We start from the raw sequence: 23,264 nt of genomic DNA on the forward strand, positions 1-23,264 counted from the left end.
AAACAATGAATTGTGTCCCAGCAAGCCTTATTATGTTCCGCACGCGTTTTTTTTGACGGCGTCACGCAGCCTTCGGAGCCTGCGTTCAGGGATGGCTTTGACGTAGCTGTCCGGCTGGATGACGGCCATACCGTCCTGCACCGCGCCCATCACCAGCAAGGGGTTGTCCTCCATGGTGATGTTGGGGCAGGGGCAGCTCCAGTCAATCTTAGCGATGGTCACCTCCAGGTTTTTAGTGTTGAAGAAAGTCAGGCCCATCTTTTCATCCCTCAGGACCTCGTCCAGGCTGAAGCGAGCCAAACCGGAGTCGAGGTCCTCGATGAGCTCCGTCAGCCGGCCGACGATGGCGAAGTCGCTGCGGCACAGGTTGGGCATCATTTTCCCCCTCATCCGACAGGTCCGGCACGGCTTCCGCTTGGGCTGCGGACAGTTCGCCTCGCACTCCTTCTTCGTGCGGAAGCTGTTGGCGTTCCCCTGGCATCCGCCGTAGACGAAGGGCTGGCACTGTTTCATTAGGGAGTTCCAGGCCCAGCGTGCCTCCCAGTTCTTGCAGGGACCCTGGACCGCTGGCAGGGAGCAGATCCCCATCCCCTCTCTCTGACAGGACGCTTTGCACTCCTCGTACGTCTCGAAGCGGTTGCGGCTGTCGTCGCAGCCGCCGCTGCTGAAGGTCGCGCAGGAGCCCAGCTTGCCGTCGTAGTACCAGTCCACGTGACGCTCCCCGCTGCAGACTCGCGTGTCGACTTCCGCCAGGCAGTCCGCTGGAGAAAACGGCCGCCCCATGGGCAACTCGGGATCCTCGGAAAAATCGTCGTCGGCTCGGCGGACAACAGACAGCGGGTAGTCTGCTTGGAGCACCCCCACGGAGTTTCTTGCGATACACGTGTATATGCCCGTATCCCACACCTGGGCGTTGTAAACGACCAGCTGCCCGATGTTTGTTATGACCACGTTACCGTACATCTGGTCCGGCCTCATGACCAGCCGCTCGCGCCTTTCGCTCTGCTTCTCCCATGTGACGTCAGGTCGGGGGACGCCAATCACGTCGCAGTGGAAGCTAACGGTCCCTCCGACATAGACGGACTGGTGGTGAGGGTTGGAGTACAGCGTGGGGGGCATGGGGTCCTCGTGCGAGGACGTCGGGGTCGGGGAAACCGTGGTGTCCTGAGGGAAGGGGCTCGTGTGAGGGCCGGCGAGGTAGAACCGGCAAGGGACCACAGTCAGCGTGACTCCGCGGATGCAGGCCTCCGCGTCCATGTAGCAGCGGTTGAAATAAGTGAGGCCGTCCGAGGCGCAGGTGAAGTAGGGCTCCTTCTCGCAGCGGTCCTGGCACTTGCAGATGGGCTGCCCGTCCCAGATGTCGCAGGTCGCCCCCTGCTGGCTGCAGATGAAGCCCTCGCAGGTAGCAGCGGAGGCCGGGGCGGCGTCTCCATCGCCTCCGCCTTCCTTGCCGTCCGGCTGGGCGGGGACGCCGTCGGAGAAACGCGCAGACACGCAGCTGTGGAGGCCACACACGTTGGTGCAACACTTCTCGTGTCCAGCGCAGTCCTGAGCAGACAGACAGATTCTGATTAATACTTGCTTTGCCATTTTTAAGGGAGAGGGGCATGTGCAGGAGGCTATTATACGTTGATCTATGTGAAAACAATTATTCAGTCCGGGGCATTTTATGGCCCCCTTACTGTATCGGTCCCTTTGAGGCATGTTTTGACTGCAGGCCCTGCTAGGGAGGAAGCACTTTTTCCATTCACCAGGAACGTTTGGATGGAGTTTTGTAGAGAACAGAGCAAAGGATTTCAATTCACTGTTTCAAATCAGCCGAACGGTTTCATCTGCGGTGTAAAGTTGACATTTTGTGATCATTTTAAATCATCAAAAAGTTAGATTTTTATGCTTCTTTATAAAGGCCTTCGCTACAGTGCAGCATTGCAATCACAAAGCTCTGCCTGGATGCTATATTTGGCTGGATGTTGTGTTTCAAGTGGAGTTTCTTCAGACCCGGCGTGCCAACAAGGTGTTGGACGGAGGCCGACAACACCTATAAGGCCACACCCAGGCCCGTATTTAGACAACGTGTTGCCCCTGGGCACTATACCTCAAAGCCCCCCCCCCCCCCTTACCCGTGCTGTCCTCCGGTCAAAAACATCAGACATAATCAAGGGGATTTCTGTAATGTAATTTACTAACTTACACAACTACATGTAGGCATATGAGCAGTGAGCAATATTCAAATATCTTATTTTAACATGTTGAAATCAAAAAAATCTTTATCATTTATTATTATTGTGACATCAGTGTTCACAAAACAAATAAAGCATGGTCTTTCAAAAATTACAAGTAAATAATATAACTATTTATGAAAAATATATTTTTAAAGCATGTGTCATGTGGTGCCCCCCCATGGTTGGTGCCCCTGGGCACTGGCCCACTGGCCCTTATGGATAATCCGGCCCTGGCCACACCTGACACAGATGATGGAGTCCCAGGTGCCAAAGTTCACGGAGAGTGTTGGAAGCCTTGTTGTCATAATTCACTTTCCCAATATCCTGCAAGCCCACTCTTAAAGGTATGGAGGATGTTTTTTTTTTTTTTGGCTTTGAGTTCCAGGAGGATCACCTTATCTGTTAGTTGTCCCACATGCCACTCATTGTGATGTGCTCACCTAACGCCACCTAAGCTGCTTCCTTGCTAGTGAGAACATGGCTGAGAGTCGCAAGAAGCAAACCAAGTACACGTTTATGAAAAGAAGAGGAAGGAGGAAATAAGACCAGAGTGGATTTAGGAGAATTTTTTTTTTTTTTCACACGATCCCCATGAGAAGCGGAAGAGCTGGTTAGATGGGCTTGTGCATGCGCAGTTATTCAAAAAGAGACCATGGCGTTTCTTGCCTAAATTTCTGTAAAAATCTTCCACTGTATCTTTAATAATTTCCTGAGGTCAAAGGTAAAATGTCTCCGTGGACTTTTCAGGGATTGCAGACTGAATAAACACAATCAGGCTAAACAAATTTTGTCTCAGTATTTTTTTTTCTACCTATTCCCTTGCACCTGAATTTCCCTACTGTGAATTCATATTGCATTTTATTGTTATATTTATTCTTTTCTAAAATATATTTACAGTAGAAGCATATAAAGCTTTATTTCCAGTGTGTTTCGTCATCGTTACTTGCAATGACTTTCAGTGGCTGATTGGAAGGGGGAAAAAAACTATTTGAAATAACGGAGCTTAGCCAATGATTTGGACTTTTTATGATTACGCTTTAAATAAAAAAATAAAGATATTGTTTATATAAATATACTGGAAATAATGTATAAAGCATTAGACAAAAGTATTCCTTCTGGTATTCAGAAATTATTTAAGATAAGAGAGGATAAATAGAATTTGCGAGGTTTGTTTATATTTGAATGTGCAAAAGAGAAGAGCCAGATAAAGTCTAGATGTGTTTCAGTTATTGGTGCAAAACTGTGGAATGAATTGAATGATGATTTTAAGTTATATCCTTTCTTGGTGAACTTTAAAAGAGCTTTAAAATGATAAAATCTTATGCTGTTATGTAGATTTATATATGTATTGTGAAGATATCCTGGTATATAAACAGGGTAGGCAAGAATAAGCTTTGCTTCAGCCCATTCCTTTTTTGGTAAATTGTGAGTTTGTTTATTGTTGTTCTTTTGTCGTTTCCTGTGTTTAATGTGGCCAATTTACCAAAATAAAGTGATTGATTGAAGCCCAAAGCAGTCGCAAAGTTTTCTTATTCAGTCAGTATTGGAGTCCTATAACAGTGTCCTGAATGTGCGAAGCTTCAGATGTCTCACACCATCCAAAGGGTTCTGAGAGAGAACCACATCACTTCGACTCTTCTTTGTGGGAGAGGGGAAAAGTGGGAGTTTTTGCTGAGCTGTACAAAAAAATAAATCTATTTGGCTCCTCTAAAATCTATTTATTTTTTGTTTTTTGGAGGGTGGGATATCTCACCTCATCGACGCTGCATTCCCTTTCGCAGGTGCTCTGCGCATCAACCCAGAGATTGGAGTTCAGCTTGTTGGGACAGAAGCCCTCGTGTCCCGCCGTGGATCCCGTCGCGCCGGCGCTCAAAGAAACGTCGAGCAAATCGCAAGTCAAGAGCACCAACAGAAACACGCGTGTCCCTGTGAGCGGCGGCTGCCTTTGCCTCCTCCTGTCCTCTGAATGCCTGCCCTGCAAAAAAAGCTGGAGAAGGATCTCAGGCATGTTTGCTCTTCTGAACGAGTGATTCCATCCCTCCTTCGAGTCTTGGGAGGTTTCCAAAAAAAAAAAAAAGAAACAGGAAGATATGGGCTATAGCTTGAGAAAATCAAAAAAACGACTTCCAGCTTTAAAGCGCGTGATGTTTAATGAGTATTCGGGCGAGCGCGTGCTAATTGGCTGCTTTAAAAACCAAGCCACCCTCCTGGGATAATCAAGGTCCGGAGCAACAAAGCGCAGAGCGCACCTCCGGGGAAGGAGCGAAGGACGCAAACAGACTGACCACAATGAGGGAGCGAGAGAGGGACGCGGCGGCAGCCTTTCACAGAGTGAATGGAGGTGGAAAGGGCGGGCGGGCGACCCCCGCCCCCTCTGACCGCCCCCCAATGGCCGTCCTGAGTCGGAAACTTTTATGAAGCGGCACAGTGAGCCGTGCAACTGGACAAACATTGTAAAAAGAAGAAGAAAACATCAAAGACGCGCGCGCTGCGAAACTGCTTTCAGACAGGGGGCGCGCGTTTTGATGGTAAATCAATGCAGCATGCTGGTTACCGGCTCAAAGTGCACGGGTTGAAAGATCTGGACGATTAAAGCTGTATTTGTATATCATGCCGCCATGCAAGAAGTCTCCCCCCCCCCCCAAGGCACAAGGAGCCTGAAAGGCCGAACAGAGGGCGTGTGGCGTCCTGTCCTCCACCACCACGTCCCCATGCGCCCTTTATCTTGTCTAGACATGGGGTCAGTTTACCACCGGGCCTCATTGGCGCTTGGCCCAGAGATGCCTCGGCCAGGTGGGAAGGCGTAAAGAGCCCCATTTTCAGCAGGGTGTGACTCATCTTTGTTGCCGCGCCGGGCTGCACATCTAGCAGCTACCCCACACCCCCCTCTTCCTCCTCCTCCTCCTCCTCCTCCTTCCTGCTCATCTGTTCATTGGCAGTGACCCTGCAACCTTTCGGTGACTTCTGACCGCGCCGCATTCAGGCTCCGCCGGCGATGGAGCCCCTCGGTTATTATCCCCGAACTGGCCAATACCGCCGGAGCAGCTAATCAATTCAGCTCCCCCTCACCCACAGGTTCTAATGCACTTAAACACCAGCAGCAGCAGCAGCAGCCCTGGACTGGACAAAGGGAAGGAGGAGGAGGAGGAGGGTACTCCCACCATTACCACGGGGCCTCTTATAAATGTTTCAATGGGAGGGGAAACACTAGTTAAAACACGTTTAGAAATAAAATCTATTCTTGTGATTTTCAACTCCTTTCAGTGACAAATGTCAAACTTTTTTTCTCACACACACCGCTCTGCTGGTCCTGATCCAATGTTTGCATATGAGGGCTTCGTGCTTTTATGCTCTGTTCGTTGTTCTGATGTGGGCCCCTCCGCGTAAAGAGGAACCGTGGAAACATGCTCTGTGTGCCATCGGCACGGGAAGCTGCCACACGTCTTTGACTTTTCAGTTGTCGTTAGCATCTTAAAAGCCTTCTGACCCGGCCACCGCAGACATTTTCCGCGTGATGCAAACGTTACCTCGCCCAAAATATTCTGCAACGCCTTCCAGTTGTTCTCACCGTGCGTAAAAAAAAAAAATGAAACGCCTGAATGTTCATCGGGCCAAAAGAGCGCAATAAGTTTCAGAGCACAAATATAAATATGGCAATTTGGACAGAAAAATGTGGAGCATGCTCCGCATCACCAGGCATGGGCCGGTCTCTGGTTATACCGGGGTTTAAAAAAAAAAAAAAAAAAAAAGCTCTTATCAGATTACTGAAATACCAGAGAAAGTGCTGGAGTCACTGACGCTCCCCAGAGCTGCCCCTCCACCGCCTGTTGCTGCTCAGCTGCCTGAAAGACAGACCACTCTAGATTCCTCATGCTGATAGTATTTTTAAACAGCTTTTTGTACTGTTAAATAAATTTGGAATTATGCATTTTAAAATATTTATTTAAATCCACCTAATAATAGAGATTTGGTGGAGATTATACCCTCGCTCTCGATAAGGCCAAACTCGATGTAACTGTTGTCATACTTCCTAATTTTAGCTGATTTGGCTCTTATCTCACTTCATCAAGTGGACGGAGTTAAATATTTGTCCATTGTGTTACTTTGCTCAACCCCGACGCATCCTCAGCCCTGACAACATGCGTTTCAGACCCCCAACCCGTGGTTCGTGGACCCCCTGATGGTCCGGGGACCCTAGTTTTAGGGCCGCATCCTTAACGTGACTCTCCACATCTTAGAGGTGCGGTTAAATGAATGTAGCTTTCAAAATAAATACCTCACTGAACCACAAAAAAAAGCAACTTTAAATCAAGGTGTTCTATTGGTTCCCACTTCACACAGCTGCTGAAAAAGGAGCTGTCAAATATTGATATTCACGATTACAATATCCCAACGTACGAAACGCTCCACTAGCCGGTTTGATTCTGAATGGATCTGAGGGCAAAAGAAAACCAGAAACCAAACGATCACAAGTTTGTACACAAGTTTTGTTTTTAATGAGTCGAGCAGAGATCAAAACTAACCATGCTTTCCACAGTTTAAACAGTTGCACAACAAAGCGGCTAAAATTCAGGTTTAAAAAAAGCCCGGACGTTCGCGCGCTGAACCGACGAGCGGTGGACCAATAGCTTAGAAAACTGGGAGCTGCGGTTGAAACCTTCGAATGTTTTAAACGACGATAAAAAGTTTTCAATAAATAGCACAGCGACGTTTGGGGCTGCAAAGCAAAATGTCTCCTGTACAAAAGGCCACCAGACACAGAACATCGAAGCACGTCCGCCGGAACGTGCGAGACTAAAAAAAAAAAAAAAACACGAGAAGCTCCTCCCCGTTAAAATCGCCACGTCACAAACACGTGGAAATACACGCAGAACTTCAAGTCCAGCTTTAAATAAGCAATAAACAATCGTCCGTTTTTTCCTTACAGTAGGGAATCATCCGTAGTGTTGACTGGTGAGCGACGACCCTCCGTTCACATTAGCTGGTCCCCAGGAAACCATCGTTTAGTTAACATGGAACAGGTAACCGGACATGGAGTGGGGGGGGGGACCAGTCTGTGATTCCAGCTTCGTTCCCAAACATCAAATGAGTTCACATCTGTATCCATTTCTAACAGCTGGCAGCTCCAGATGGCCCTCTTCTGATCTCTTAGAGCAACAGCTTTAATGTCGGCGCGCTGGAGGGGCAGGAGGGGGCAAATATCGCTGCACGCCGTCACTATGAGATCTTACAGTTGCCCTTGGAGGAGGAGGCGGAAGAGGAGGAGGAGGAGGAAGAGGAGGTGTACTTTGGAGGACTCTGGGGGCTTTTGAAGGACTTTGAGCGTTTGAGGCTGTTGGCTTTGCTGCTGCCGCCGCCGCCGGAGGCTGTGCTGTTGGCGACCGAGTACGAGCGTCCGTGCATCATGACGGCGTTCATGCCGTTGGCCATGGAGAAGGACTTGAGGTGGGACTTGATGGCGACAGGGAGCGGCAGCTTGTCGATGAGGTGGACCGGCGTGCAGGAGACGATCGACCGGCAGCACAGGTCCTGCAGGCTGAAGACTGCAGGGCAAGAAAAAACTGTTAGAGATCTGTTCCAGATGGACTAGGCCTTTTGTTAAAGGGAGGCAACTGATAAAGAACAAATCCTGGAAAAAACGTTATTTTTTTTCTTGTTTTCCTTTTCCACTTTTCTCCAGACCTGGATAAACTTCGACAAACTTTCCCCCCACTCTTTAAACTTTCTCCCGATATCAGTGTTTCCCAATAATATTAGCAGTTTTCAGTGATGGAAGACAAAATTGTAATTAAGATCTTCATAAAGGCCACATATTTCTGCAAACATTCAAACACTTTCCTCTGAAGCAGATAATCGGTCCAGAGACTCACCTCTGTTGGGCCGCCAGAACTTCTCCATGCCGTGCCTCATCAACACGATGCGTGACAGCTCCGTGAAGGACTCGATGACGTTGAAGTTGCAGAGAGGACTGACCTCAAAAAAGGTCATGCTGTTCTTTTCAGCGTAAGCCCTCGCCTGCTCTGTGGGTACTTGCCGCTTAAACGCCAGGTGAAGCCGGTTTCCTACAAGGATCCTGGGAACGCCTGGGGCATGCTGAGGGGGAATGGAAATTCTGCTATTATTCTGGGTCTCACCCTTTATCTACCCATTGAAAAAAAAAACATATATATACATACCAGCTCAGGACAGGGTGGATAAAATAATCTCATGAAAAAGGATTAACCAAAATTTAGTCAAGCAACAAGCAACGATGGATTATATTGTATTTAATTCAATTCAATTTTATTTATATAGCGCCAAATCATGAAACATGTCATCTCAAGGCACTTTACAAAATCAAGTTCAATCATATTATACAGATTGCGTCATATTATACAGATTGGTCAAAAATGTCCTATATAAGGAAACCAGTTGATTGCATCAAAGTCACGACAAGCAGCATTCACTCCTGGGGAACCGTAGAGCCACAGGGAGAGTCGTCTGCATTGTACATGGCTTTGCTGCAATCCCTCATACTGAGCAAGCATGAAGCGACAGTGGGAAGAAAAACTCCCCATTAACGGGAAGGAAAACCTCCGGCAGAACCGGGCTCAGTATGAACGGTCATCTGCCTCGACCGACTGGGGGTTAGAGAAGACAGAGCAGAGACACAACAAGAGAAACAAAAAAGCACAGAAGCACACACTGATCCAGTAATTTGTTCTACATTAGATGGTAGTAGCGGGTGAGCCGTCTTCTCTGGATGATGTGATTTATGTGACAGATCATCACAAAGTAGAGTTTAAAGGTGAAAAGGAAAGAAGAAACACGAGTACAAATCTTTCAGGAATGCAAATCTGAAGTTTGGCATGCAGTTCTATTCAGCTCCTAACCATCAGCTGTGTGTCTTCCAGCTTTTCTTCATCTACAAACTGAAGTTATTCCCCATTTCTACTCTGCAAAAGAGCTGAAGCACAATCCAATCGCATGGAGAGCCTCTAAACAAACGAACAAATATGGCACAGATTCTCTCAACTGGGTCTGGACTTTGACTGGGCCATTCTGACACATGAGCAGGCTTAAACCGGTCTATTGTAGCTCTGGCTGTATAGCTTGGCGTGACGTTCTGCCGGAAGGCGACCATCCTACCCGGTCTCGGGTATTTTGTGGCCTCTAACAGGTTTTCTTCCAATGCCTTGTATTCACCTCTGTCCAGCTTTCCCTCCACTTTCACCTGTTTTCCCCTTCCCGATAAAAAAAAAAGAAGCATCGCACAGAAGGATGCTGCCCCTACTATGTTTCACAGTGAGGATGGTGTGCCGTGGCTTACTTCTCTGCAACAAACGACATTTTGCTCATAGGCCAGGAAGTTTATGTATCATCTGAGCAAAGCACATTCCTCCAAATGCTTCCTGCAAACAGCGAACAGGACTCCTTACGGCTTTCTATCGACAAAGGCTTTCTTCTTCCAACTCTTCCACAAAGGCCAGCATTATAGAGTAATAGTTGTCCTGCCAGCAGACTATAGGTTTGCAGTTCGGTTAAACCCTTTTTCTGTTGTCGGATGTTACACTGAACCTGACCTTGGTCAAAACCAGCCTGCTGTGCTCCCTGGTCTTCATGATGCCGTTCGTTCTGCAATGATCTCCGACAAACCTCTGAGGTTCACAGAGCAGCTGGATTTTTAAATTTAAACGCAGGTGGACTCTGTTTACTACCCAGGTGACGTCTAGAGTCAACAGGTTGCGCAAATTTCCAATCAGACCAGTGGGCGCTGAATACAAACGCACACCACACTTTTCAGATTTTTATTTATTAAAAGGCCGCTTCTTCTTTACAAGCATTCCCTGTTTAGTGTAAATGTGTCCCGAAAAACATCAACATATGATACTGCCTGTGGATGTGACGTGAAAAGGTTCCAAGGGGTGCGAACACTTTTGAAAACGCAGCGTACTATAGGCAACAGGAAATGTGTCTCACGTCCTTTTTTTTGTGTGTGAAAGAGCTGAAGGGATTACCTCATCAATCTCCCGGATCCAACGATCAATCCCATCAAACGACCAGCCGTTAGTGATGTCGTATACCAGCAGGATGCCCTGTCCAGAGAGAGAGAGAGAGTTCGCATCATCAGTTTAGTCCGACGTGCACAGCGTCTCACTGGCAGCAGGGCAGAAATGTGCAACAACAACCAAGAGAGTATGTTACAATTACAGGAACTACTACTTTTCAATTCCTTAAACTGTGTAGTATTTCCGAACCCTATTTGGAAAAATGGCATCTTGTGCAAATTTAAGTAGAATATTAGGCTCATGAAAAGTATTTAAAATGCCTGTCTGCTGTGTAATTGTGCATTGTGATTTTCTGGATGAATGTATTCATTTGAACTATGATTAATGTGAAATACAGATTTATTGTAAATATAAATATTTCACCATTCAAAGTCTTTTAGAGATTACCTGTGCTCCACGAGAGTAAGACCTGAAGATGGTGCAGAACCTGCCTTGCCCGGATGTGTCCCTGTTAAAGACCCAGACACACATCCATGCCTTTAAACACAACACGAAGCTACAGGCACAACACGCCGGTCATTTAAGGATGCACAAAACTCACCACAGCTCCAGTTTCACCCTCCTACCGTCCAACAGAATAGTGGTGGTTTTGTAGTCGATCCCTACGTGGGCACAGAAACGACATGCAGTGAGTTTACAGGGATCACCCCAGACTACCGACTCCGAACGAGTGTAAAAGAGGCATTTACCACTGCTGTAGGCGTATGGAGACTCGACAGATCCGTCCTGCAAACTCTCCAAGATCTCTCCTTTTCCTACGTCACTGTCTCCCACAAGAAGAAATTTCAAGAGGTAATCGTAGCTCTTGACGGGACTGCTTTGGGTTCCCATCATACCACGCATTTGGATCTGGTTCACCGAGAGCTTGAGCAGCTCCCCAGATGCTTTCTGCTATTCGGGGTCCAGGGGACAGACCGGATGGTCCCCGGAGAGCTAGCTTAAGCTAGCCAGTTGCTGTTTGACGTTAGCGCAGGCTAACTAGCTAGCTTGTATTCCAACTTGGGGAGATGGTACCGATGTATCTCTCTGCCTTGTGAATTGTATTCCCGACTGCACTTAAATGTAAAAATAGTATTCGGTATATCTAGCAGTCAGACTCTCTCGCTTTAGTAAATAATCCAAACAACAACACGGGCTGCTAGCTCGTCCGTTAGCTAGCCGGCTAAGACGAACGTTAAGAGTTGCATTCTTCGAAAAACGGAGCGGCAAAGCGAAAATAACCCGTTTAATTTAACTTATAACGACGCTTGACCAAACCAGACCAGAGTCCATCTTCATTTGATCGCAAAAGAATAAAACGCTGAAGTCAAATACAGGGCCTCCCCCGACTTTACCGATGCTCTGTGCGAACTGTGAGGGAACTGCAGGGCAGTGACACCACTCATGATGTCACTTCCGGTTAGTGGAAGTAAATCGAACTAAATTCTAACTAAAGGCGAAACTTTAGTAAACTTTAGGAAATTGTTTATGAAATGTAACGAAGCCATATTTGATATTTTTGATAGCCAAGAAAAGGACAATTTGATTACCAGATGGCTCTTCTGATCTGGAGTTCAAATTTTACAAGTAGTTTTAGGAATTTTGTAATTAGAAATTACGATAGCACTTAAAATCAAAAGCAACCTTTGTAAAACAGCTAAATTTGAGAAAGCTGCAAATGCTTTGCACTTGCACAAGAACCATAAGAATTGTGCATCCATAGTGTAAGATTACAAAAGTTACATGAATAGATGTAAGTTGGATGTAAGAAGTAAGGAAATCAATAAATCTCACATGACTTGCACTTCTCATACAACGCAATAAATATAGATGATCAGCTCTATTTGTATTTACAATGAAAAAAATAAAAAATAAATAAACTGCTTCAATCTTAAATAACTTTCATCCACATGTTCATGTCTAATGTTTTGCACTTATAGGATTTTTTTGATTTTTGTTTTTTTTTGTTTTGTTTTCTGGTGGGGTTTTTATTTCAATTAGTTTAATTTTACATGAAATAGATAGATAGATAGATAGATAGATAGATAGATAGATAGATAGATAGATAGATAGATAGATAGATAGATAGATAGATAGATAGATAGATAGATAGATAGATAGATAGATAGATAGATAGATAGATAGATAGATAGATAGATAGATAGATAGATAGATAGATAGATAGATAGATAGATAGATAGAGTTAGTTTTGTTTTTGTTGTTTGTTTTAAATGACAACATGTGACATTGAAGAGTCGATTTCCTTTTTCTACACAAAAACGTAAGATTAACTGTCTTTTCACATTTTATGTGATGAACCCCAAATCTCTGGCTCACAGAAACGAACATTGATTTACATTTTATTTCATTATTCCTGATCAGACGCTTCAACCATTTTATATTGTGGCTCTGGGAGGCGCTGTTTCCTCTGTAAACCTTTACTTGCCCTCTAAAACGTATTGCTCCATGCAAACAGTGCAGGTTTTTAGTTGGCCTGAACGGTAAAAGGTAAAACATGATGATAAATGTAGAGCGTTGCGTTTGCCAACAAGTGCACATACAAATTGGAATATCACAGTGTGTGAACAGGACAGTTCTGTGCATAATTAAAAAATAGTCCAATGTAGCTTCGTTATCATCTGCCACTTCAGACACTAAATGGCAGATGTGGTTGGCTTCTGAAACCTGCTTAAACACAAGACCCCCACAACATGTATCCTGAACACCCAGAAAATGTAATGTAAACAGGGTATAGCATGTGACTTGGAAGTGTATGCAAACATTATTCAACACTGACATGAGAGGGGGTCCTGAAAAAGGGATTCACACGAATACTGATGGGCCAAAATCAGTGACAAACATTGACAAGAGGAGTCAAGAATTTTTTACACGCTGCAGAAACAGGAGGGTTAAGCTATATGTTTAAACTATGATTATAATGTTTAAGTATGAGTATAATTTCTTCCTAAAGAAATTATACTCATACTTACATCATCAGCAGCCTCCTTAATCAATGCTTTTCATGCAGGTTGACATCTAAATAGGTCAAATTATAGTGTTGTTGTTGTTGTTGGGTTTTTTTTGCAACCTACAATAACATATATGTCTTGTGGTGTGTTAACTGTGTGTTAACAATGACATGTTTGAATCTGTGATATTTAATTCTAATTATTGGTGCTTTTAATAAATAGAAATTGACAGCATGTGCATCAAATCGTAACCAAGTAAAAGAGTTGATACATGTAACGCAAAGATGCCCAAATATAAAATTTAAATAAGCTTTTCTTTCTACAGCTTAAATATGTTTTTCTCTCTGTTTGAATTCCATTACCTTATTCTTGCTTCTCCACACATTTTAATTCAAGTATTGCTTATTTTATATTGATATTTCCTGGTGTATTTCTTCTCTACTGTAATGTTTTTAAGCCATATATCAAATTTGTTTATACATTTTTAATTTAATTTCCATATTCATTTCCATATGCATATTTCAGTATATATATATAAACTTTTGTATTTAAAGAAAAACAAGAAAGAGCAAAAAGTGGGCAATTGAACAACCTTTTATTCAATGAAACGTCTATGTTAGGTAATTTAATTATTTTATGTAGTATGAGAGGACATAAAATGTTGATTATGACACAGCTGAGTAAGCCACTGGGATGTCCGCCAGGTTAAAGATGCTTTGGTGTTCAGCAGCTGTTCAGAGTCCTCTCCTGATTGCAGTGTCTGAGTTTGTCAGGTGAAAACCTGCCAGAGGTGGACTGTGGGGGTTAAAATGGTTTCTTCACCTGTTGGGCTTGTACTGCTGCTGTTTTGCTTCTCCTGCTCCTTTGCTCTCAGCAACCTTTCTGAATCTGAGCAGGAAAAAGAGAGGATTGTAACACCTGAAAAAGGAGAGGATGGAAAGCAGGCTTCTATGCCTGAAGCTCAGCTTTTGCGTGCCTCAGCGGATGATTCCTCTAGGGAAGCATCAAAGAAACTTCCAGAATATCTCACTGTTCCGGTTTCCAGAGATCACAAAGATGACCTGAAGCCTGCGAGGGGGGCTAGTAAAATTCCCAGCTGGCTCCAGAAAGTGTTACTGGGTATCCCTCCCACCCTTTCTAGTGGTGAAGGAGCAAGGAACAAACCGGAGCTGGTCGAAGTCCGGTGTCATCTGGACAGAATACTTGTGAGAATCAGGAAGGAGGTCTTTAGCTCTCAGGATGCATACAAGCATTTGTCACTAGGAAGCTGTCCTGTGAACGAAGCTGATAAGGATTACTACTACCTTCTGCACTCTCTGAAGACTGACTGTGGATTCGAAGTGCAGGCGAGTAAATATTTAACCTGAATTCATGAGTATTCTTGGTTTACTGAACCATATGTATCATGTATTTCCCCCTCAGAGTTTGGCAGATTATTTGTCCATCAGTGTTTTCCTTCACTACAAGCCAACTGGTCCAGTTTTAAGGGAAATGCCGTTTGATATTCCCCTGGAGTGTAAATATTATAGGTAAGACTTTTTGCTCTATGTCGCTTTACCTCTCATCCAACATGTGTCAATTGTCGAGTCAAACTTAACTATAAACGTCCATCTTTTTTTAATTATTTCAGGTTGTTTTACTCTTACAAAGTGGGCTTTCATCCCAAACTGCAAGGAGGAACGGTGTACAAAGTACTCCATCCAAACAGCAGTTTCACAATTTCTCCTCTAGATGGTACGCTTCTTTCAAGCCATGCTTACTTGCACCCTGGTATGGTGATGAAACGCTGAGCGCTTTATACCCTGGAGGGCAATGGACACCCATAGAAATTCGGTGCTCACCCCACTGTCCTCCTAACAAGACATGCTTAGATGAGCTATTGAAAAGCAATTACCCCATTTCAGATTTCTTAAGTTTTGTGGGTTTTTTTTTTTTTTTTTTTTTTTTTTTTTCCTTTTGGCACTTAAATGTTTGAGGTTTGTGGTCTAGGCTTTCTCTTCAGAAATTAAACTAAGTAACACAAATGAAAGCGGTAAAGAACAGTTATGCTATAAGAATTGGAGACAAAATAATTGCTTTTATTAATAGAAGCAAATCTAATGGTTGCTGACAGTGCTCGTCTTGTATTCAGTAGAAGTGTTTGCATGTTAAACCAGCTGTTAAAGTCGCACATCTTCTTCTCTTACTATGTGGGTCTGAAACCAAGAAGTTTGGGAACAAATGTTTTAAATAGTCGAACTTGGGGAAAAAAATGACATGTAAATGTAAAACCAAACAAAAAGAAAACGTATTTCCTTAAAGGAAGAAAATGTGTTCAAATCAACCTGGCCCTGTGTGTAAAACTAATTGCATTTATTAGAAAATAAGTTAACATTGAACAACCGCTTTCTTTGGTTTAAGCCACATCCAGGCCTTAATGATGTGTAGAATAAAGACAACGCCTGCATAGATCTCGTTTGACAACATGAAGCAGGTTAAACGGTCTTAAAAGCAAGCAATACACCATGCCCAGAGCAAAGAAATAATCAAGGACGTCTGACCACCAAATCCTGACCTTACGCTCAACAGCACTTGGTGTATGTAGCAGGGCAATTAAATTTCCAACACAGTTTTATTTTAAATGGCGCCTATTAACAACACGCGTCATTTCAAAGCACTTTACAGAGTTGGCTCAATCACATCATACAGACAGACTGATCAAAAAGTTCTCTTTCTAAGGAAACCCAGCAGGTCGAGTCTTTGTCTTGCAGCATTCACGCCTCCTGAAAAAGCGAGTAGCCACAGTAGGCAGTCGCTTACAATGTGTCGTTGACTTTGCAGCATGCATGCATGCATGCTTGGTGTGAGGCTGCAAAACACACCAGCAAGTTTAACTCCAAATACTCCAAATCTCAAAAATCAAGGGAATGCAGCGGCCTAGTCAAATCAGAGCCTGTATCAAATAGGGCTGTTGTGTCGTGACTTTAAACAGGAGTTCTGATTTCCTCAATCAAAACGCCTCCACAGGTGTCCGCTTTGACAACTGTTAAGAGGTGCATGCGTTTCAGCTGAAAGGATTTTTTTTTTTTTTTTTTTTTAAATGAGATGAAGAAAGAGAAAGAAAATCCGTTTGTGAAACATTTTATTTACATGCGCCCACGCTGGGTGTTTCCATCTTGGGCATAGGTCCTATTCACAAGCCTTCCAGTTTACCTTCGGGCGGAGTTGCAAACACTTGTGAGGCCCGTGTTTTATAAAACTCTCTGCAATACTCTGAACAGGTTTACCCCTGGCTTAAATTTTTCTGCAGCATCAGGAAATAAAATCCACGGCCGTAAAGTCTACAACCTGGGGGATCCAATGCACTTTGAAGCTAGCGGACATGACGAGGCAAGCCCCGAGGAGAAGAGGATGTACATTAAAAAGTGCTTTGTGACCGTTTCCCAAGACCCCTACTCGCATCCGAGATACACAGTCATCAACAATCAAGGGTAACGACTTTTAAATGTGGGTTGACGTGAAATTGTTTGCTCGGGACAAAATTCCAAAAGTATAACTTTGTCTGGTTGCAGCTGCATGATTGACAGCAAGAAATCTGGACAATCCAAATTCCTCAGCGGTGACTCCAAGATGGTCCAGAAATTCAGCATGGGTGCCTTTGTTTTCCAGGAGAGCGCTGCCACCGCTTCTGAACAGGTAACAGAAGTCGGTTAAGAGCTGCGCGCTGTTGAAACGGGGGACGTGCTTTAACAAGGAGATGCAATGTCTTGCAGCAGTTTTACTTGCACTGTGAGATGAACGTAGGGCCATCTACTCCAACTCCCAGTAGGAAGGCTTGCAATTACGACCATGCTGTCGGCAAGTAAGTTGAGGCGCTTTGAACTTGCCCGCGGTGGATCTTGTTAGCAGCTGCAGACATGTTGGCAGCTGCAGAGCAGAATTATAGGAGCCTTAACTATCTTTTGACCTGATAATCCTGTTTTTTTTTTTTTTTTTATTTGCGTCAGGTGGAAGGAGCTCTATGGAAATGACTGTGTGTGCAACTGCTGTGACTCAACATGCCCGCCAGCAGAACTGGAGGGTAAGAGTGCACCAACACTGGTGTGAAAAAGCCATTAGATCAACCTTTTTCATTTTCCTATCACCCTTACCTTGAGTTGGGTACAATTAATACTGATGCGTGTCCAAAGATAATGACCTCCTTGAAATAAGAATCTAATTTTACAGAATCGTCAAAGTTTAGAATGTAACTTGTGTTTTTATCCAAGAAGCACCAAAGGAGATCGTCTCCAGTCGCTCTTGGAAGGTTGACCGTGAAAGTAAAGTTGGCTCTGACAAGGCTGGCCGTCTACTGCGATCTCCTGAAACGGCGACAGGGGAGGAACCCAGCATGAAGAAGCAGACATACTTTCAAGACTGCGATGAAGACTAAAATGTTATAATGATCCGTTTTAAATTTTGGACTCATTTGTTGTGCAATACGTCAATGCTTTAAACTACATCTAAATAGATTCTCATGAAAATGTTGATTTTATTTCTCTAATTTCATTCATTCAGTTGATAAGAGTGGTGTATTTCAAGTGGTTCTTTCCTAATAATCTTAATGATTAATGCATACAGTAAAAGGAAATACGAAATTCTGCTTATCAGGAAATTACCCAATACATAAGATCATTAAAGAGGCCTTTCAATAGAGAAACGTTATGGCCTATATTATTATGGGTAGCCTGAGTTGACAGTAATCCAGCAGACCAACACCATCTACAGCACCAGATAGCCACAAAAAGTCATTGTTAAAGAAGCTAGCTGCTCAGAGGATTGTAACCAAGCATTTTAATGCAAAGGGAAAAAAAAAATCAGAAAAGTGCACAAAAAATAGGGATGATAGGAGTCTGTATTGTCTTTCCTAATGACCGCTGGAGATAGGCTCCAGCCCTCCTACAACCCTGCACTCATATAGATGATGGATGGACTTGATACCTACCCATTCTACTCTGACCTAACTCCACAGAGAATCTATGCAGTCATATCAAAAGGAAAAGAGGAAGATGAGGCATCAGACCCAACAATGCAGAGGAGGACACTTTTGAAGCAACCAGTGCTTCCTTAACTCGTCAGCAGAGCCACAAATTGATCGGCTCCATGCTACGCAGCGTTGATGCAAACATTCATGCAAAAGAAGCACAAACCAAGTATTGGGTGGTTACACTGCACAGTACCATACATAGCCCCACATTTGCCTGTTTTTTTTTTTTTTTTTTTCTTGATCAGATGTAATACTCTTAGTTTTTTTTTGAGAAGCTGAAGTTTGGGTTTTCTTTACCTGTAAACCATAGCATCAAAATTTAACAAAGATTTGAAGTATCTCACTCTGTGTGTAATGACTCTAGAAACTATGCAATTTTCTCATTTGAATGGCATGACTCAAATTAACTTTTTGCTATTCTAAGTAATTGAATACAATGCATCGCTTATGATAGAACACTTTGAACGACAACATTGTCAAGCTGACTGTTAGCGGTTTTAAACAAAGGGTTGGGTGCCACTCGCAGGTTGAGCAACATATTCGTGTATCAGCATGTGTGCGTTTCGAAGCATCTCCTGGAAATGCAAGGCGGCATTTTTATACGCACAGTCATCTTCCACAAAAAGATGGAACAGGTTTACTGGCTTTGCTTTGGAGATTTCTCCAGGCAGTTCAACAACGCCAGCCAAGCGGTTGCCGATGAGAACGTGGGTTAGGTGCTTCCTCCGAAGACTCTCCTCCACAAAGCTCAGCAGGTCCCGTAGCCGACAGGCAGCAAAGTCCGGTTGCCATTGTGAAATCTTTTTGGTCAGCAGAAGGTGCATCAACGCAGTCTTGAAGTGGAGGTCCTTCAGCGCCGTCTTTCCTGTCAACGCTTCCTGCCTCCTGTGAAGGAAGCAGGCGATTTTAAGAGTTTGATCATGACACGAGTTCACAGGGAGTCGTTGGTAGAGATAGCCCAGGAGGCGGTCTTCGTAGGCAGAGAGGGAGAGAGCCCAGAAGGTGTCCACATTACTGGAGGACCAGGGCTCGATGCAGAAATGAGCTTCGGTGTTGAACTTCACCACCGGCTTCAAGCTGAAGTTGATCTTCTTCCCCGACCTGAACCGAACCACCAAAGCTCCCGGAGCCTCAACGTAGCGGATGCTGAGCTCAAACTCGTATTTATGTGAGATCTGTGCCCAGGCTTGTTTGATCGTCCTCTGAAACCATCTGGTGATCTTTGATTTGGACAGGAAAGGGGTGTCCTTGGAGCACAGGGGTCCGTCAAAAGCGTCCACCACTTTTGTTTTCACCCTGTCGCTCTCCGAGTGCAGCAGGCAAACCATGTCGTCCGCGTCGGCGGACTGGCAGGGGCAGCCGTTTGGGATCTTCTCTTCTTTCAGCAGTTTTATTTGCCCGCAGACCTGCGCGTCCAGCAGCAGATCACCCACAGGGTTGTTCCCGAGCAGACAGTGAAAACGATACGGTTCGGGTGGAGTGAAACGAACAGCGATGTCGCGCTCATTCACCATGTGAAAGTCCCCTATCACCATGCTGCCGTCATTGTCACAAATGGTCCTCATCATCTCCAAGAGGTCATTGGCGAACCCTTCCAAAAACACCTTCTCCCTCTCCGTTTTCTCAGCTGAAAGGTGAAAACATTTAGCGTAAAACTTCTGCAAGGTTCCAATGTCAGGCAGCGACACCTTAGCGGGTCCGCATGGCGAGGTCCCGGTCACTTCCGGATCTTTTTGGAGATTTCTCTTCAGGTGTTTCCTAAAGAAGCGCATCATGGAGATGATGGAGAAGGCGTTCCAGATGTACCAGAGATAATCCCTCTCCCATTCGGAGGCAGCCTCTGAGGTTTCATTTTCCGCCTTGCTGTAGACATGTGAAGCAGGTGAGTCTTGTCCTTTTGAACTGATCTTTGGGTCTTCTGGCTTCTTTGGATGGCCCTGTAGACTATCTTGCTCTGAGCTGCTACCTCCCGAATCTTCTCCCGCCTGACTGTTAACGTTGTCAGGTAGACCCGTGGTGGCAGATTGACTTGTAATGTGTCCCTTTGGTAATTTCTGATCAGAACCGTCCCCTCCCGTGTCTCCTCCAGCCACATCTGAGTGCAACGCATCGACTTTGTCATGTTGATCAGACTGATTCTGTGTCTCGAGACTGTTATTTATATCACCCTGAGGCCCTGTTATTTTGGAACTGACAGGTGCTAATGGTGGGTCTAGTTTCTCTTCCCCTTTCAGCAGCATCCCCTCGTGCTTTTGCAAATCCCCGTCGATGGCATCCTCCCATTCTTCCACCCCAGGATTGTTCCTGGGACACAGCAGAAGACCTGCAGCCACCACAAACACTCGCAGCAGAGTGTCTTGCATCGTCAGGGCCGTCTGTGGAGGAATCAGGAGGCAGTGTTCGGTTAATTTCTGAATACAGCTCTGACAGATACTTCTTTAGCCTTTTACCACATCACAACTACAAAAACTCATTTTGTGAGGATGCTGTGGTTGAGCATGCGTACGATTGTGGCGTGAAAAGAATATTATATCTGCATTTCAAAAAAAAAAATGTCATCACCATAAAAACCTGAAAAGTCAGGATTTGTATTTAGCTTCTCTGTCATGCCCAAAATGTCTGTGAACGTGAATGTTGAACTTTTGGCAAAAATTCTAAATCCTCTTTAGGTCTGGGCTAGTCCAAAACATGAATATGCTTTAACCCACCCCACTGTGGCTCTACCTGAGTAATGGAAGCTGAACATCTGGCCCTGTGTCAAGTCTTGTGCAGCCTCTAACAGGTTTTTATTCCAGGTTTACCCCATCCTCCCATTAGCTCTGTCCAGTTTCTCTGTCCCTATGAAAGCATGGATTTCCACAGCATGATGCTGCTGCCACCATGTTTCACTGTGGGCAGGATGTGTTGTGAGTGTTGGTTTTCCTCCATACATGAAATTGTTTATGTCAGCCAAAAAGTTCAGCTTTAGTCACATCTGACCAGAACACCTTCTTTCCCATGTTTACATGGCTTGTAGAGGGAAGTCTTGACACCCAGGCAAGTAAACAGATACCACCTGAGCTGTGGATCCCTGTAGCTCCTCCAAAGTTACTATGGGCCTTTAGGGGGATTTTCTGACTGATACTTTCCTTGAATTTAGATGGAAAGACATATCTCTGGAGCTTTAAAGTCATGCCATATTATTTTATTTTTAGACGACTGATTGAGCAGTGCTCTGGGAGGTGTTCAGAGCTTCATCTACTGTTTATAACCCAACCTTGCTTTAAACGTCTCCACATCTTTATCCCCAAGCTTTCTACTGAGTTCCTTGGTCTTCCTGGTGCTTGTTTGTTCAGTAATATTCGCCAACAAATCTCTCAGGCTGTCTCAGCTGGATTTACACTGAGATTAATTCACACACAGGTGTACTCTATTTACTGCTGGCTGACGTTTGACTGTAGCTTGTTGCACAGGATTTTATTTAGACCTGACAGCGTAAAAGGAGCTAAAAATGCATGTCACAGTTTTCGTCTTCATTTGTAATATATATATATATATATATATATAATATATATATATATATATATATATATATATATATATATATATATATATATATATATATATATATATATATATATATATATATATGTGTGTGTGTGTATATATATATATATGTGTGTATATATATATATATATATATATATATATATATATATATATATATATATATATATATATATATATATATATATATATATATATGTGTGTGTGTGTGTGTGAAAAAACTAGGTGTCATTATCCTCCAACTTGATAATTCTGCAGTACTTTGTGCTAGCCTATCACATAGATTGCCCAAAAGTCAAACAAAGTTTGTAATGTGAAGTCTAAAGTGTAAAACTGGTAAATTATTTGCACCTGCTCTCCAGTTTTCTAAGAAAACGACGCTGCTGATAAGTTTCCCCAGCGATGCAAAGCCAAAGAGAGAGAAAACAGAGACTTCCTCAACGAGCTTAAGCAACTCTTAACTGATTTCTTTTTTTTTACATTTTTTTTGGCCGTCAAATTGAGAACCAAGCATTATTATGTGGAACACGGAACATCAAATAGAAATAATAATACACACCTGAATAAGAGAATGTTTATCTCTGCAGTAGGATGTTCCGGTAATGTGTGAAAAGGTACGAAGGAGGAAACAACCTTATGCTGCCACTTGCTCTAAGGTCTCTTCCTATTTCAGCTGAAGATTGCAACTTCCTGCACAGCTAGCCCATGTGGTCTGCTTCGACACTTTGCTGTGCAACGTGCACAAGTAAAAGGTTCGAGCTGACTTCCTGAAACTGCACACTCATTTCACATTCAGTGCCAAATGTTCTCAAAAGATAGTCATAGATGGCTGAAACCAGAAGTTTACATACAAGGCCATAAAAAGTATTGTATTCTTTTTATGGCCTTTCCTGTTTTAGGTTAGTTAAGATTGCTAAAACAGTTCCTATTTGCTAAATGACAGAAGAACGACAGAGACTTTGTTCAAGTGTAGAAAATTAAAGATTACTATGCCCTTAAACAATATAGGAACGTCTTGATCATGGGGTCAGGGAAGAATAGTAGATGAAACTAAAAAGAAACAGAATTTTTGACATCACGTCTGTTTCATCCTTGTTTAAAGTTGTCAGATGCTTCAAGGTGCCAATTGTTGGTACGATTGTACACAAGTATGAACAGCATGGAAAGAATTGCTACTTAACCTTGCCTGCAAGATGAATTCTTATGGTATATGTGTGTTTACAAACACACAGGAATCTAGCGCTCTCTCTAGCGAATCTAACGGTTCGGGCCAATCACGTTGCAGTGTTGGGGTTTAAAGCGGGACATACCGGTGTGACAAAAGCAAGAGCGTCTGAGCCCACAGCTGAACGGACATAAACATGGCAGCACAGGAGGACGCACACGTTGCTGCTGCTATCACTTCTGATTCGTAAGAATCCGCAATTTCTTCTTAGAAAGTAGAACAGCAAGACGTGCCTTGACAAGATTACCTTCTTGTGGTTTCTCATGATGC

General features: G+C 43.9%; 4 protein-coding genes across 6 annotated transcripts; 1 reads left to right on the top strand and 3 right to left on the bottom strand.

Moving 5' to 3' along the window:
* Position 1: 1 nt before the first annotated feature.
* Positions 2 to 4,831, bottom strand: wfikkn1 (WAP, follistatin/kazal, immunoglobulin, kunitz and netrin domain containing 1). Its single transcript, XM_012852898.3, has 2 exons — positions 3,976 to 4,831; positions 2 to 1,548 (listed from the first exon to the last, which is right to left on the bottom strand). Exons 1-2 carry the CDS (start codon positions 4,228 to 4,230, stop codon positions 31 to 33), a joined length of 1,773 nt encoding a protein of 590 aa, XP_012708352.2. The 5' UTR covers positions 4,231 to 4,831; the 3' UTR covers positions 2 to 30.
* A 2,193-nt stretch (positions 4,832 to 7,024) lies between these two features.
* On the bottom strand, positions 7,025 to 11,650 carry LOC105917942 (ras-related protein Rab-40C). Its single transcript, XM_012852897.3, has 6 exons — positions 10,960 to 11,650; positions 10,812 to 10,872; positions 10,658 to 10,718; positions 10,220 to 10,297; positions 8,093 to 8,315; positions 7,025 to 7,765 (listed from the first exon to the last, which is right to left on the bottom strand). Exons 1-6 carry the CDS (start codon positions 11,111 to 11,113, stop codon positions 7,440 to 7,442), a joined length of 903 nt encoding a protein of 300 aa, XP_012708351.2. The 5' UTR covers positions 11,114 to 11,650; the 3' UTR covers positions 7,025 to 7,439.
* A 2,274-nt stretch (positions 11,651 to 13,924) lies between these two features.
* On the top strand, positions 13,925 to 18,455 carry zp3c (zona pellucida glycoprotein 3c). Of its 3 annotated transcripts, none has more exons than XM_021310801.2 (8): positions 13,925 to 14,564; positions 14,641 to 14,747; positions 14,849 to 14,952; positions 16,508 to 16,688; positions 16,770 to 16,893; positions 16,974 to 17,059; positions 17,205 to 17,278; positions 17,466 to 18,455. In XM_021310801.2, the coding sequence occupies exons 1-8, from the start codon at positions 14,028 to 14,030 to the stop codon at positions 17,627 to 17,629; spliced, it is 1,377 nt and encodes a 458-aa protein (XP_021166476.2). In that variant the 5' UTR covers positions 13,925 to 14,027; the 3' UTR covers positions 17,630 to 18,455. The 3 variants fall into 3 exon arrangements, with proteins under 3 accessions (XP_021166476.2, XP_021166474.2, XP_021166475.2); XM_021310799.2 differs by having other exon boundaries at positions 13,926 to 14,564; positions 16,971 to 17,059; positions 17,466 to 18,453; XM_021310800.2 differs by having other exon boundaries at positions 13,927 to 14,564; positions 16,971 to 17,059; positions 17,469 to 18,452.
* LOC105917941 (inositol 1,4,5-trisphosphate receptor-interacting protein) lies at positions 18,449 to 22,420 on the bottom strand. The gene is made up of 2 exons (XM_012852896.3): positions 22,329 to 22,420; positions 18,449 to 20,598 (listed from the first exon to the last, which is right to left on the bottom strand). Exon 2 carries the CDS (start codon positions 20,584 to 20,586, stop codon positions 18,721 to 18,723), a length of 1,866 nt encoding a protein of 621 aa, XP_012708350.2. The 5' UTR covers positions 20,587 to 20,598; positions 22,329 to 22,420; the 3' UTR covers positions 18,449 to 18,720.
* Between the last annotated feature and the right edge of the window lie 844 nt (positions 22,421 to 23,264).

Source organism: Fundulus heteroclitus, chromosome 5 (assembly GCF_011125445.2).
Source record: "Fundulus heteroclitus isolate FHET01 chromosome 5, MU-UCD_Fhet_4.1, whole genome shotgun sequence".
In the NCBI taxonomy this organism is placed as follows: domain Eukaryota; kingdom Metazoa; phylum Chordata; class Actinopteri; order Cyprinodontiformes; family Fundulidae; genus Fundulus; species Fundulus heteroclitus.